The sequence below is a fragment of the Schistocerca nitens genome, chromosome 11 (assembly GCF_023898315.1).
Source record: "Schistocerca nitens isolate TAMUIC-IGC-003100 chromosome 11, iqSchNite1.1, whole genome shotgun sequence".
Taxonomy (NCBI): domain Eukaryota; kingdom Metazoa; phylum Arthropoda; class Insecta; order Orthoptera; family Acrididae; genus Schistocerca; species Schistocerca nitens.
Window position 1 is genome coordinate 18904701 of NC_064624.1, and position 15737 is coordinate 18920437.

The 15737-nt window shown below is 38.7% G+C and overlaps 1 protein-coding gene across 8 annotated transcripts in view; it reads right to left on the minus strand.

Annotated features, from left to right (window-relative positions):
* The window catches only part of LOC126213167 (zinc finger protein 708-like), a 151007-nt gene that overhangs the window by 18235 nt on the left and 117035 nt on the right, over positions 1–15737 (minus strand). For 7 of the 8 annotated variants that reach the window (XM_049940789.1, XM_049940793.1, XM_049940792.1 and 4 more), the window contains one exon: positions 11323–11385. In XM_049940789.1, the coding sequence (XP_049796746.1) occupies positions 11323–11385 (63 nt within the window). Of the gene's footprint in view, positions 1–3772; positions 3897–11322; positions 11386–15737 lie in introns of those variants that run through there. The other variant, XM_049940795.1, reaches the window with a different exon arrangement.

The following is a 15737-nucleotide window of genomic DNA, read 5'->3' on the forward strand; positions in this document are numbered from 1 at the left end:
TATATGCCTATGGGGCTGAAGAATATTCATAGGTTCTGCTCTCAAAAACCGTCGTTAAAGTTACCGAAGTTGGTTCTGGGAAGGTGTATGGTGTCTTTCTTAGTGTGTCCACGAGTTAAGACCATTAAAATGTTATATTATACTCTCTCAACAGTTAAATTAGTCTGCCTTTCTCTGTACACACTCAGTTTCCCGATTTATTCAACTTTAATATGCATCCCATATATTTGAGCAGTCCTCAAGCATGGGATATATAAGTAATTTTTATGGAATTGCCTTTGTAGACAAAATCCAGTTCCCCAGAATCCTATCATGACCTGCAGCCAACCATGTGCATTACCTACAACTGACACTGTGGTTTATCCAGTTCATGCCTGTACAAATTGTACTGTACATGACTTACCCAAATTGTGACTCATAAGCCAATTTTCATGAGGTACATGAGTTCCCAGTTCTTGATAAAACAATGTAGCTGCCAGTCTTCATATCAGGATGATATTTTGTAAAAATCTAACTGGATATCACTGCAATTTTTAACAAACGCTCTGTCTTCATAAATAACTGCATCAGTTATGAAGAGTCCAAGATGGCAACTAAATACTATTTTCTAAGTCATTAACATACAAGCTGAACACCAATAGCACTATTACAGTCACCAGTGGCACACTAGATATCACTTTAGTGTCTGTACATTACTCTCTCCATCAGAAATTACTTGATGTGCACTGTCTGTCAGCAAATTTTACAATCTACTTCCAAGCCATGCAACATATCCCTTACAAATGCATTTTATTTAGAAGACAATCAATGTGATACCAAATCACAAGCATTGCAGAAGTGCACTAACACTGCGTCAACCTCATTTCCTCTACCGATGACCCTAGGAATAACGTGAATAATGGGGTTGAGTTTCATATAATCGATATTTTCAGAACCTACGATTATTTCCAAAGAATGGGTACTTTTGTTCCAGGTAGGTCACAAGTTTTGAACTCAGAATATGCTCTAGGTGTAACATGGATGACCGACATGAAATAGATGAAGCATGGAAGGTCAGTTTTTGGGAAGTTATACAGTCAACTTCAGTTTATTGACAGAATTCTAGTAAACTGTATCTCATCTATAAAGGAGACCAAATACAGAACACTTTTTCAACCTATTCTTGATTACTGTTTTAGTGTCTGGGTTCGCCACCAGAACACACAAAATGAGGACACTGAATCAATTCAGAGGCAACTGCTAGGTCTGTTACTGGTATATTTCATCTGTCGTATACTGACAATTCTTGACTTATTCAATGTTAAGTCTGAGGCTCTCGGAAACCAGTTAGAGTGCTGCAAGGCAAGAAACCAGACCCTTCAGATGACAGGCCCAGTTGGTAGCATTTAGTTTACATGAATAAAACAGTAATATAACAAGCTTGTGGATTGCAGATGCTGGATAGCTGTCCAAGAGTAGAAGTTTCAGTTCAAAGAATTAGCTGGTAACTCCATACACCATCTACATGCTGCTCTAAGGTGCCCCAACAGACTACAAGAGGCACATCATATGTGAGGTCTCCACTTCTAATGTAGAAACCCCCACCCTCAAGGCAGATCAAAATGATGTAAGACATCGTTGTTGCTAGCCATCCAAAAAACGCCAGCATTGCATGGCTATCAGATTAATGCTGTTACTGTCAAACAAGGATGTTATTAGAAAAATGGCCAGCAACACCTCACCTTCAGAGTAGGAGAAGGGGAAGGATGCCAATGTAGTTGGCTGGAGACACCAGAGAGGTGGAAAGTCTCATGTCAAGATTGTGAAGTATTGACAGGGTTGGTGGGCCAACTACAGAGAGGGAGAAGATTATGTGCCATAACTATTCAAACATCTTGTAGTATAACATTCCAAGTAGTATTTTGCTAGAATGTTTAGATGCCAACTATGTGTCACTCAATGCCAACCCCAGGCAAGCTCTGAGCTGAGGCTTTCTCGTTTGGAGTGCTGCACTCATATGTTCGCATTTTAATATACTGCTAGTGACTGCTAACTTCTGTAGGTTCTTACCCCTTGAACTCAGACATTGACTTCAATCGTACTGACAGACAAACCTTTCTGGGGGACACTGCCCTAACAAAGCAGTGACAATGCAGGCAGAGAGTCTTGCATGTTCATGTGAAGCTGAGGGCCATGCCAACTGTAACACAGCTAATGACAGTATCTCCCATGCCAGACAGGCCTCAGCAGATGAACCATATCAAGAGTGTCTCACAACACCCCATCTCTCCTGTGTCCACCCACATAGTTTTTCCCCAATTCCCAAAACACCCAGTCCAAAGTGCAGTAAACCTGTGCCATGGCACATGGGAAGGTGTGTGACTAATGGAGCCTCAGGGATATTGGGCGACTTCCCTGAGTAATTACCCTTAAACCATATGATGTTCCATGGTATTAACTCAATAACTCCACTGTTCTTGTGAGGCCAAAATTGGAGTAAAAACAAAAACAGAGGGACTTGATGAGACCTCAAACACCCACTAAGGCTGTAAACAATGAAAGCTGTTCCCACAACTGGATCAAGCAATAAACCAGCCAAAGAAGTGGAAAAAGTCACTGAGAAGTTGGACCAGCTCAAGATTAAATCCTTGTCTGGGGCTAAGAGGAGGGAAACTTCTCAAAGAACATAAAGGAAAGACAGGTAAAAAATGGCTTCCTACATATAAATGAAGGGAACTAATAGTTTTTGAGCCTAAAACCTGCAAAAATGACTGTCTCAGAGTGGAAGGAGTAATTGGATGCCTTCTACCTCTAAGAAAGAGAAAAACATTGCAAGGAAGGAGTCTAATACTCCCGCTCCTCAGGATAAATGGGCCCAGAAAATGCCAAGGCAAAACAGTGCTATCTGAAAGATGGCACTGAGGCATTTACGGTGCACCATAAGCCATAGATGGCAGTGGTGATGACAGCTGCAGAAATATGGACATGCACGCCATTACACCTTTGCGCTAGAACGGAGCCAGCACCAAAAGGCAAACAAGTTAAAGACTGGAGATGAGTCTGAATATATGTGCAGCTGTTGAACAGTTCACCACCCAAATGAACCAAGAGGCTATCAACAACGGCTCCTGAGTGACTATTCAGCAAATGTTGCTGTGTATGGGCATCTGGTTTACGCACTCACTGACTGCTGTTCACTGGCGATGAAGGCTGGAATATGCACATCAATACCACAAGTAGACATCCATTGAGTAGCAAGAAATGGCCTTTTCAGATGAATTGCATTTTATGATCCACTGGACAGATGGCAGTTGGTGTGCATGGTGTAAAAGATTGAAAGCAAAGACCCTGCAACAACTGTCTGAGGCATCCAGGCTGGAGGAGGAAGCATTATCATCTGGGGAATGTTTGTGTGGCATTCCCTGGATGATCTCATCATTCTAGAATGCACAGTGTATCAACACAAGTATGCATCTATCCTTGTGGAATACTAATAATACAATACCAATAGCCGTTATTTAGGTTTTATTTTTAGGCTACCAGTTTCGACATTACATTATGTCATCCTCAGGACTGCGTAAATTGAGTAACTCTTGTGTTACAAACCACTGCAGCACTGTTACCTGGTCTCGTGCAGATTATTATGGGCATGTGTGCTCCTTGGACAGTTGTCAGCAACAGTTACTGACAAATGTCCAAGGAGCACACATCATAATTTATGGGGCTACAGTGTGTTGGAATAAAGTAGAACAGAAGGTGGCTGCTAATGAGTTGGTAAGGTGCACATACTGACCTGTTTGTCATAAACAGCAGAATTAGCAGCTGAGCCACTGCTGGGATTGAGACCACATGGACATGACCCCATTACACCTTTGGGTTAGAATGAGTGCAGTGGCAAGAGGCACACAGGTCAAAAACTGGAAATAAATTGATACCTTTATGATATCCACAATGTCACATCAGTATAGTGAAGGTGGTAAATATAAGAATGATAGGGCAGCTGCTGGCTGACCATACAATAACATCTAGCTGCAGTAATAAACCTTCCCATGTAACAATTGGAAAAAAGAGAGCAGTGGAAGAATGAACCATGATACTGTTAAGAAGACATATTATGGTTTACTGACACGTTGAAAACAGTGAAGGCACTGGGACTGGAATGTACAGAGTACAGCCTAGACTTCAAAGAACACTCTCTCTAGTGTAGCAGGCCACAGTATTCGAGGTGGAAGTAGCTGCTATCAAAAGTGTGCACTTAGGAGAATTTTCTTGGTGGTAGAAGGATCATAGCATCCATGTTTACTCAGACAACCAAGCTTTCAGCCCCTGCAACAAGATCAAAGATTGTTGCAGAATACAGTGAAGCCGTTGTGAGACTCAGGAATGCAACAGTTAAAACCTTTTGTTGGTACCCACTCACTCAAGCATTATTGACAATGAAGCAGCTGACAGACTGGTCACAACAGGTGCAACAACCTCATTTACTGGACCAGAACCTGTCCTAAGTTATAACTAAGGTGATGGTAAAATCAAAACTCTGTAGCTGGATGAGGAGGCAGCATGTACATTATTGGGCTGATTCAAAAACAAAAGCAAGGAAAGCAAATGATGCCATGGCCATGTTTCAAGAAAAGTTTTGTAATCCTGGACTAAAGCACGAGGCACAATAAACTCATGGTAGGACTTCTGGGAACTTTAAGAAACATCTGCATGCGATGGGCATAGAGGAAGAAGCTCCTAAGTGTAGACAATTCAAGAGAAATCAGGTCTCATAAGCCCCATTTGTGAGTAGAACAGAAAAGGGAATGCCTAGCACTGGTACAAGGTAGTCTCTGTCAGGCATTGTATGGTGACGTCGCTGTACGTAGATGTAACACTTGCATCTCTTTAAAGAATCTACAAGACAGTACTTCTGTAGACCAGTTGCAGCTCTTCATTTGAAGATAGGTGAGACCTGTGTGCTTTTCCAATCATGGGGAGCATCTTTGTGCTCAAGGTAATGGCAGTAAATGGTGGCAAGTGTAGAGATAACTCACTCACAAATACATCATTAAGCTTGACAATACCATCATTTCCTGGGATCTTATTGAACTCTACTGATTCAAGAGGTTTTTTTGAACATCACTATAACAGAGAGCAGTGAAAGTGGGAGCTGGGAGTGGTAGGTAACTTCAATCATCCCTTGTCTTCCTCCTTTTCAAAAAGTCTTTGGCACAGACCAGCTTGGTTTATGACTAAGCTCACACAATTGCCATAGTGAGTTTTGTACCACACACACTATCCAGGTACCATCGTAAGAAGTAACAACTACCAAACAATTCCCTATTGTTAACAATGGAAGAAGAATTGTCACTGATTTGGATGATTTTCAAAATGACACTGATTACTGTACTGTACTGGAATTTTATGACTGTGGCATGTATCCTGGCATAATCCGTATCACTTGAGGCAGGGGGGTTACCTTCATAGTCTCGGATGTTACTGAATTTAGTGTATGTTAAAATTCAGGAGTAAGTAAGAAACGTATTTTTTTGTTATCTTCAAAAAAATTCCTGCCATGAGATACAGGTCTCCATAGATGACACAGCCAACACCATTTTAAAAATGTGACTTTGGGAAAACATTTTAAAATGCTATATCTCTGTAACAGTTCTAGATATTTTGTTAGAGTTTTTTATTTGAAAGATTATTGCTTTATGATTACAATGGTATCATCTGTTTGGACATATCTATCAAAGTTTTTTTTTACTGTGTGCATTCTTAATTTTTTTGTAATTTACAGAAACCTTTTTTTTTTCAAAAATGCCAATCCAGAAAAGTTAAATTTTTTTCTCTTTATTAGTACCATGTAGTACTTCCACTTTTAAGATGGACAGGTTTTATTTTAAAAAATCTTTTTTTTTTTTAATTTTCAATGGTAATGTATGTCTTCACTGAAGTTGTTTCTTACTACCTTCGTTGTTACAATGTTTATTTCTATTGTCTTTGTTGCAATTATTTCTTATCACTTTCTTTGCTGCAGTTATTTCTTTTCACTTTCACTGCTGCCGATATTTCTTACACTTTGTAGTACTTTCTTGTCAGTTGCTTTTCAGTGGTTGTTCATTGCAGGTTTCTGTATTGTACTTGTTCGGTGCTAATTTGTTTACTGAAGAGGCTTCTAAGAAATCTGAGACCCTCCAGTGAGTTCTGAGTTTTTATTAGGAATTTGCCAGTTGACACAGTTGCAGTGTGTTTTGTGAAAATGACTGTTTGAAATGTCTTCTGACTGTGGCCACAGGAGAGTGAAGTGTGCCCACTATCTGCATATTCATAAAACTGTGATATATAAGACAAACAAAAAAACAGATTTCGTTCAGGTTGTGAATAAGTGTTCTCATTTGAAGACTCTGTTTCAAAGTGAAGATGTTTCCAATGACGAGTTTTTGTGTTCTAAATGTTTTGACAGAACAACAACAATGGTAGTATCTGAAGAAACTGTGGTCAGTGAAGTCAAGTCATAAGCTCTATGCATCAAGAAAGCACAGAGAAATTTCCAAAGATATGGATGAATACACGTCTTGAGAAGAAAATGAACAAAAGCACTCTTGCACCTCTTGCCAGGAATTTTTCACAAACATCAATTCTGCCATTCAATATTGTGCATCCTACAGTGAAAAGGTGCAAGTTTTAACCATTATTCCAGAGACATTTTCAAAGACCATAATTTTGAACCATGTTCTGTGTCAAAGAACATGGTAGAAAAATCAAGAAATGTGAGGTCTGTAAAAGTTGTCTTTGGAAGATCAGAACCCTATTATAGTCATCCTGTAGAAGCAGCTCAAGTTCAAATAGTGCAGTCATTTTATCTGGAAGATAAATGGGACTGTTCTCTCACCAGAGTGCCAACAAAAAAGAAACTATAACTGCAACAGTTTAAGGTCAAAAGGTTGTCAAAGTGAAGAGGTACATCACTCGCAGTATTAAAGAAATGTGTGCAATTTATAAGAGCAACTATACAACTTCAACTTCTGGAAGATCAAAATTTTATGCACTATGACCTAAGTGGATGGTTCCACACCCACATAGAGATGTCTGTTTATGTGTGTTCTGCACGAATTTTGAACTTTGTGTGGTAACTTTGAAGAACTTACTGAAGCACGTGACATATGACACCTTAGTTGGGTATGTGAAGTCATTAGTAAATCAAATTGTCCAAATGGCTCTGAGCACTATGGGACTTAACATCTGAGGTCATCAGTCCCCTAGAACTTAGAACTACTTAAACCTAACTAACCTAAGGACATCACACACATCCATGCCCAAGGCAGGATTCGAACCTGCGACCGTAGCGGTCACGCAGTTCCAGACTGAAACACCTAGAAACGCTCGGCCACAGTGGCAGGCAAAGTTATTTGAAGTCTGTGACATAAAGCGAGAGAATTGTTTGTTTCAACAATGTGGTGACTGCCCTGGAAATGGAGGACTGTCTTTACAGAAACTTGATTTGGAAGATGTAGCAGATAAATAATGAAATTACATACGTGACATGGGAGGAATATAACCTAACTATTGCCTTTTCAGTTCCATTCATGAACTTGGTAAATGGCCAGTGAAAGCAGTAACACACCAGCATCTGAAGAAATTGAAACAACAACACATTGCAGAGTTGAAGAAATATGTTCCTGAGAAAAGGTCTGTAATTCTCCCACAAGAAGTACAAGGGTATTATTGGAGTAATGACCAAGTTTCAAAAAAAAAGTGTTCAAATGTGTGTGAAATCTTATGGGACTTAACTGCTAAGGACATCAGTCCTCCGCCAGGACCAGCGACACAGTCTATGAATGCAGAGCCTTAGACTGCTCGGCTAATCCTGTGCGGTGCCAAGTTTCAATTTTTACATTAGTGACATATTTTCAAAACAAGACCACAAATGTTGCAGTGATAAGTGATGACACAGGACGTGACTCAGCACATGCTTTGCTAGCAATGTGCAAAATTCTTCAATTGCAAACAGGGGCAGAGAAGATCATTATATCTGATGGTGATCCTAGTCATTTAAAAAATCGTCACCAGCTGTTTGAATTGAGTAAGTCGCTTGTGCCAACTGACTGGGTATACAGTGTTACTGATCACAGGAAGGGGCCTTCTGATGGTGTAGGAGACCTGCTGCAGCACCATGTTACAAAACAATTTTTCCAGACCAAATACAATTGCGATTCAGAATTCTGAGAATTTTATGAGAGTCGTGAAATCTTACACATTCACAGCTCTCATTCTTTTGTCCACAGACGAAATTCCATGAGCAGAAAAAAGAAGAATGGCCCAAACAAACTACTACTGTGAAAGGAATTCAGAAGACACATTTTTTGATTCAACGTGATCGATGAACTCATATTGCACGCACTTTAAAGAGCAAGAAAGAAGAAATTTCATTCATTCATTCAACACCTCAGAAACAGCAGGATAATATTCAGATTCACAACCTGAGAAGGGGATGTTTGTGGTGTGTGTGTGTGTGTGTGTGTGTGTGTGTGTGTGTGTGTGTGTGTGTGTGTGTGTGTGTGTGTGAGACTGTGACTGGTGGAGCGCAGAGATTATAGACACCAGTTATGAGTTAGTGAACTTTATGCTGCCACATGGATCAGCTGCTGGCTATAGGTTTCCAGCTGAAGGGCAGCAACAATGCCATCAGTGCTCTGTTCCTGTCCACAATGTTTTGAAGATTGTAGGTGCTCCAGTTCCTATTGGTTCAACAGGAAGGTATCACTCTATATCAAAGGAAGATACTGAAGCTGTAGAACACATTCTTTTAGTTCATTGACTGGCTAATTTCAGAATAAAACAAAAGTGCACAGAAGTTGTATACATTTAAACCTTTAAGTCTTTGGACCTTTCACATACATTTTGGAACCACTTAAAACATGTGAAAAATGAGTCTTTTACTCATCTTTCAAAACTAAAATTATGTTAAATAAGACTAGCCTGTTATGTGATAATGTGGTAATAAAACATGTTTTATGTATGGCAAAAATTTCAATTGTTTATACAACCTGTTCAACCTAAAAGTGGAAGCTCTCCTTTTCAATGAATGTAGAACTATATGGCAGTAATTAAAAGAAAAAAATCAAAATTTAATGGATTGGCATTTTTGAAAAAAAAATTTGCATAAATTATATAAAAAAGTTCAGAATGCTATAGTAAAAGAACTTTGACAGATAAGTCCAAATGGAAGATTTCTTTGTAATCATAAAGCAATTATCTTTCAAATAAAAAACCCCAACAAAATATCTACAACTGTTCCAGAGACACAGCATTTTAAAATTTTTTCCAAAATTCGCATATTCAAAATGGTATGTGCAGTGTCATTTTTGGAGAGCTGTATCTCGGAGTAGAAGCTTTTTTTTTTTGAGGAAAAAAAAAACCGTATTCCTTACTTAAGTCTTTCATTTTAACATATGCTAAATTCAATAACATCTGATACTATGAAGGTAAGAGTTTTTCCTAGACTACCTGAATTGATATGGACTATGTATTCTACAAGCAAAAGACAGCTGATATTTTAAAGAGAAGATCACTTTCACAGCAAGCATCCATTCAAGCAGAAGAATTTAGAAATTTTTGGGATTCAGTGACAGAAAAAGCAATGATGAAAGTTGCGTTCTGATATCGAAATGGAAATGAAGCCCCATGCTTCTTGACAGAGCATAGGGGAACAATGCAGGAGACCCACACTGCCGTACTAGGCAAGGTCCTAAGGGGGGTGGTTTGCCATTGTCTTCATCTGACCGCAATGGGGATTAATGATGATGATGAAGATGACATAACATCCAGTCATCTCAGGGCAGGTGAAAATCCATGACACCACCAGAAATCAAAACCAGGACCCCATGCTTAGGAAGCGAGAACGCTACCACAAGAACATGAGCTGCACTCTGATATAGAGATCTGATATTGCAGCAACTAGGGCTACTTTTCAGGAAAAAAGTGTGTCAAAAAAGAAAATAGTCACCCTATTCCTATCTCCCAGAACACTCACCGGGCTAACAGCATGAATTTGGAATACATTCATACCTCCATCACATTGCATAAAAAACTCAGTAAATTCAGCTGGATGTGTATTTATGTGGGAATATTCCCCCTTTCTTCGTCTGAAATTCCAAACTCTATTGCAACTACATACCTAAAACTGTACCAGACATATAAATATGTCCTAAGAAAAATAAATAGTTATCAGTCCTTAACATAACAATGAAAATAATCAGTTTTTGACAATACAATGCAATTGGATAGATTAAAAAAAATTTTATCAAGTGGCGACAGGAAAACACACACATAAAAGAAGATTATACTTATGCAAGCTTTTGGAGCAAGTATCTCATTCAATCAGCAGAAGGGTTGAAGGGGAAGGAAGAGGATTGAAGGAAAAGGACTAGATTTCAGAAAACTCGACCAGAACTGTGGAAGTCACCCGGAACTGCAGGTCAGGGAAGACTTACTTGATGGGATGAGAAGGAGCCACTGGCTCCGAAAGCTTGCATAAAGGTAACCTCCTTTTATGTGTGCGTTCTCCTGCCCCTGCTTGGTGAGTAGAGTGTTTTATCTATCCAACTACATTCTACAGTCCTTAACATGTATCACATACGATTTACTTGCATATCTCAATGAACAGACCTTGATGATGATATACAGCCATCCAAAATTACTTTTAAATAAATTCGTTGAATGTGAATCACTTGGCTTCAGCTGTGCTAGGTATACAGGTACCATGACATGAAAATTTGCGCTGAACTGGAACTTTAACCCGGATTACTTTTTACTACAAGCAATCACCCTAACCATTAGGCCATCCATGCGTGCCTTCCAGACTGACCCAAACTTCCACACATCACAATGTCTACATTCATATACCCTAGTTAGCTACATTTATCACTACATGCCACCAGCTATACTCTGTATTCCCACACCAGTGGGAATGAGACAAGGAGGAATCAAGACCTATGACATTATCGTCTTTGCCCACCTTGGCGTGTAATATTTTCTTCCATGTCTGAATGCACAGACCTTGATGATGACAGAATGCTATCAGAGTGTAGCTGCGAGAATTTAGTGATGAGTGCAAGAGATTATGGTACAGGAATGTAGACTGCATGATGTTTCGGTCAGTCTGGGAGGTGTGCACAGATAACCTAATGGTTACGGTGACCACTTGTAATAAGTGGGAGATTCAAGTTCGAGGACTGGTCTGGAATAAATTTTTATTTGTCATCAATTGGTAATGTATCCATACCTAACACAGCCGAGGCCAAGTTATTTGCATTCACTGAATTCATTTCAAAGTAGTATCATATAGCAGTAACTTACCTTCTCTTTCTCAATTCTCGCAGGATCACATTCATGAATGCAGAACTCTGTATATGCATCAATCTGTAATAAAGAAATAACAAAGAAAGATAAAATCACATTTGAGGGAATGAAGTTCATTAGTATATTAGGCTGGTGGATAAGTTCACCGTGTTTTTCCATAAGTTTAATAAACACAACAGATACACATAACAAAGACTTTAGTCATCAATAATATATTCTCTGTCAATATTTACATCAGTCAACCAATGCTGGAGTAACTTTTTCATTCCATGACTGTAAAAATCATTTGGTTTTGAGGCCAAGAACTCACTGACCCACGTTTGAAGCACATTTTCTTCTAGAAAAGTTCCTTGTGGGTTGTTTGACAGAGTGTGGAAAAGGTGAAAATCTGAGGGTGCAATACCAGGTGAATAAGTTGGGTGCATAATCACTTCCCAAACCAACTCCTGTTAGTAATTTTTTTTTTCAGTCTAGCAGAAGGCAGGCAAGTATTAACATGGAGTAGCACCATCCGAAGCACTCTTTCTGGTCATCATTCTTGGACTGAATTTGTGAGAAATCTCGGTTGTTGACAGTAAATGTCACCAATGGTAGTTACGCCTAGGGGAAGCAATTCATATTAAAACACACTGTCACTGTTCCACTAGACACATAAAAGTATCTTTTGTGGATGTGCGCAGGTCTTTGTATGGGGAGTTGCAGCTTTGTTTCGGCTCAACTATTCCTTTCTATTCCTTTTTGGGTAAAAAAAACACTGTTTCTCTTCACTAGTAATGCTACAAGATAAGAATGGTCAGTGTTCTTTGCGAGGCAATTGAGAACGAGCAAGCAGAGATGCACATATTGTCACCTGCTAATTTTATTATTTTGGTTTAAAGAATGCAGTACCCATACACCCAATTTTTGAACCTTCCCCACTGGATGAAAATGGTGCACAATGGTGGAATGATAACAGTTCATCACATTTGCTAGTTCCCAAGTACAATAATGTGGACTAATGCATTCAAACTAATTTCATCAAATTCCAAAGGTCTTCCTGAATGTGGAGAGTCATTAATGTCAAAACTATACTCCGTAAAACAAGCAAAATCATTTTCTTGCCATGTTCTGTCCAATGACATTATCCCTGTACACAGTGGAAATGTTTCTGATACCTCCACTGCTTTAACCCCATACTGAACTCAAACAGAAAAATATGTTGGAAATGTTCCAATTTCTACACTTGGTATTCCATCTTCTAGCATCCACACCTCCACTCACTATCTCAAAAAGACTGTACATAAACTCAAATAGCAACAGTGAAGTACAAACAAAACGACAGTCGATATAAACCCATGGCAAACAGAATACCAACATGCAAAACAAAAACGCTATGAAATTATGCCTAACTGCAGAGACAGTATATACACAGACAAAATTGACTACATGGTAAAACTCCCAAATGAAGTATTCGAGATAAATAATTCCATACATCGCATTCAGGAGAAAAAACTAACGGCATGTGACATAATCAGTAAAAATATGACTCAAGACCATGTGTTTCTCTCAAAGTAAAAGTCTGATGTTTTCATTTAGTCAATATCCATCCATCCAACAAAAGAAAGCCTTCAGAGACACGGAAAAGGTTAAGATACACATTAACAGACAGAAGCTGTCATTATAGGCAAATTTTGTGATGTGTACCAAAACAAAATTATAACCTGTGTTAAGCCACTCACACTGGTATTGGGAATATACATCTACATCTACACGATTACTCTGCTATTCACAATAAAGTGCCTGGCAGAGGGTTCAATGAACCACCTTCAAGCTGTCTCTCTACCATTCCACTCTCAAACTGTGTGCGGGAAAAACGAGCACTTAAATTTTTCTGTGTGAGCCATGATTTCTCTTATATTATCGTGATCATCATTTCTTCCTATGTAGGTGGGTACCAACAGAATGTTTTCACAATCGGAGGAGAAAATTGGTGATTTAAATTTCACAAGAAGATCCAGTCACAACGAAAAATGCCTTTGTTTTAATCATTGCCACTCCAATTCACATATCATGTCTGTGGCATTATCTCCTCTACTTCACAATAAAAAAAAAAACGAGTCACCCTTCTTTGTACTTTGTCGATGTCATCCGTCAGTCCCACCTGATGCAGATCCCACACTGCACAGCAATACTCCAGGATAGGGCGGACAAGTGTGGTGTAAGTAGTCTCTTTAGTAGGCCTGTTGCATCTTCCAAGTGTTTTGAAAATGAATCGCAGTCTTTGGTTTGCTCTACCCACAACATTATCTGAGTGATTGTTCTAATTTAGGGTATTTGTAATTGTAATACCTAAGTATTTAGTTGAATTTACAGACTTCAGATCTGTGTGACTTATTGTGTAATCGAAATTTAGCGGATTTCTTTTAGTACTCATGTGAATAACTTCACACTTTTCTTTAATCAGGGTCAATTGCCACTTTTCGTAGCATACAGATATCTTATCTAAATCATTTTGCCGTTCATTTTGGTCATCTGATGACTTTACAAGACAGTAAATGACAGCATCATCTGCAAACAATCTAAGATGGCTGCTGAGATTGTTTCCTATGTCGTTAATATAGATCAGGAACAACAGAGGGCCTATAACACTTCCTTAGGGAACACCGGATATCATTTCTGTTTTACTCCATGACTTTCCATCTATTATTACAAACTGTGACCTTTCCGACAGGAAATCACGAATACAGTCACACAACTGAGGTGATATTCCATAGGCACGCAGTTTGGTTGGAAGAGGCTTGTGAGGAACTGTGTCGAAAGCCTTCTGGAAATCTAAAAATATGGAATCAATCTGACATCCCCTGCCGATAGTATTCATTACTTCATGAGTATAAAGAGCTTGTTGTGTTAAGCAAGAATGATATTTTCTGAATCCGTGCTGACTATGTGTCAAAAAATAGTTTTCTTCAAGGTACTTCATAATGTTTGAATACAGTATATGTTCCAAAACGCTACTGCAAATTGACATTAGTGATATGGACCTGTAATTCAATGGATTACTCCTACTTCCAGTTTTGGGTATTCGTGTGACTTGAGCAACTTTCCAGTCTTTAGGTACGGATCTTTCTGTGAACGAGCGGTTGTATATAATTGCTAAATATGGAGCTATAGTATTAGCATATTCTGAGAGGAACCTGACTCATATACAATTTGGCCTAGAAGCCTTGCCTTTATTAAGTGATTTAAGCTGCTTTGCTACACTGAGGATATCTACTTCTATGTTTGTCATCTTGCCAGTTGTTCATGATTGGAATTCAGGAATATTTACTTCATCATCTTTGGTGAAGGAGTTTCAGAAAAACGTGTCTAGTAACTCTGCTTTAGTGGCACTATCATCAAGTGACTTCATCATTGTTATCGCACAGTGAAGGTATTGATTGCATCTTGCCACTGGTGTGCTTTATGTACGACCAGAATCTCTTTGGGTTTCCTGCTAGATTTCGAGAGAGAGTTTCTTTGTTGAAATTATTAAAAGCATCTCGCATTGAAGAATGTGCTATATTTCGAACTTCTGTAAAACTTTGCCAGTCTTGGGGATTTTCCGTTCTTTTAAATTTGGCATGCTTTTTTCACTGCTTCTGCAACAGTGATCTGATCCGTTTTGTGTACCATGGGGGATCAGTACCATCACTTATTAATTTATGTGGTATATCTCTCAATTGCTGTCAATACTATGTGTTTGAAATCATTCCACAACTTTTCTACGTTTACATGATCAGATCAGAAGGAGTGAAGACTGTCTCTTAAAACATCATTAAGAGCATTTTTATCACCTTTTTTTAATAGATTTACTTTGCATTTCTTTTTGACTGTTGTACGTGTTATGGTATTTAGACTTGTAGCAACTGCCTTGTGGTCACTAATCCCTGTACTCATCACGATACTATCTATTTGTTAAGGATTATTTGTTGCTACGAGGTCAAGTATGCTTTCGCAACCATTTACACTTCGAGTGGGCTCATGAACTAACTGTTCAACATAATTTTCTGAGAAAGCATTCAGTACAATTTCGGATGACATTTTATGCCTGCCGCTGGCTTTAAACACATAATTTTTCCAGCATATCGAGGGTAGACTGAAGTCACCACCAACTATAACTGTATGAATGGGGTATCTATTTGAAATGAGACTCAAGTTTTGTTTGAACTGTTCAGCAACTATATCTTCTGAGTTGAGGGGTCTGTAAAAGGACCCAATTAATAGTTTAGTCCAATTGTCAAGTATAACCTCTACCTCTACATTTCGAAAGAACTATCTGCTTCAATTTCACTACAAGGCAAACTACTTCTGACAGCAATAAATACACCACCACCAATTCTATTTAATCTCTCCTTTCTGAACACTATTAGATCGATTGAAAAAATTTCTGCTGA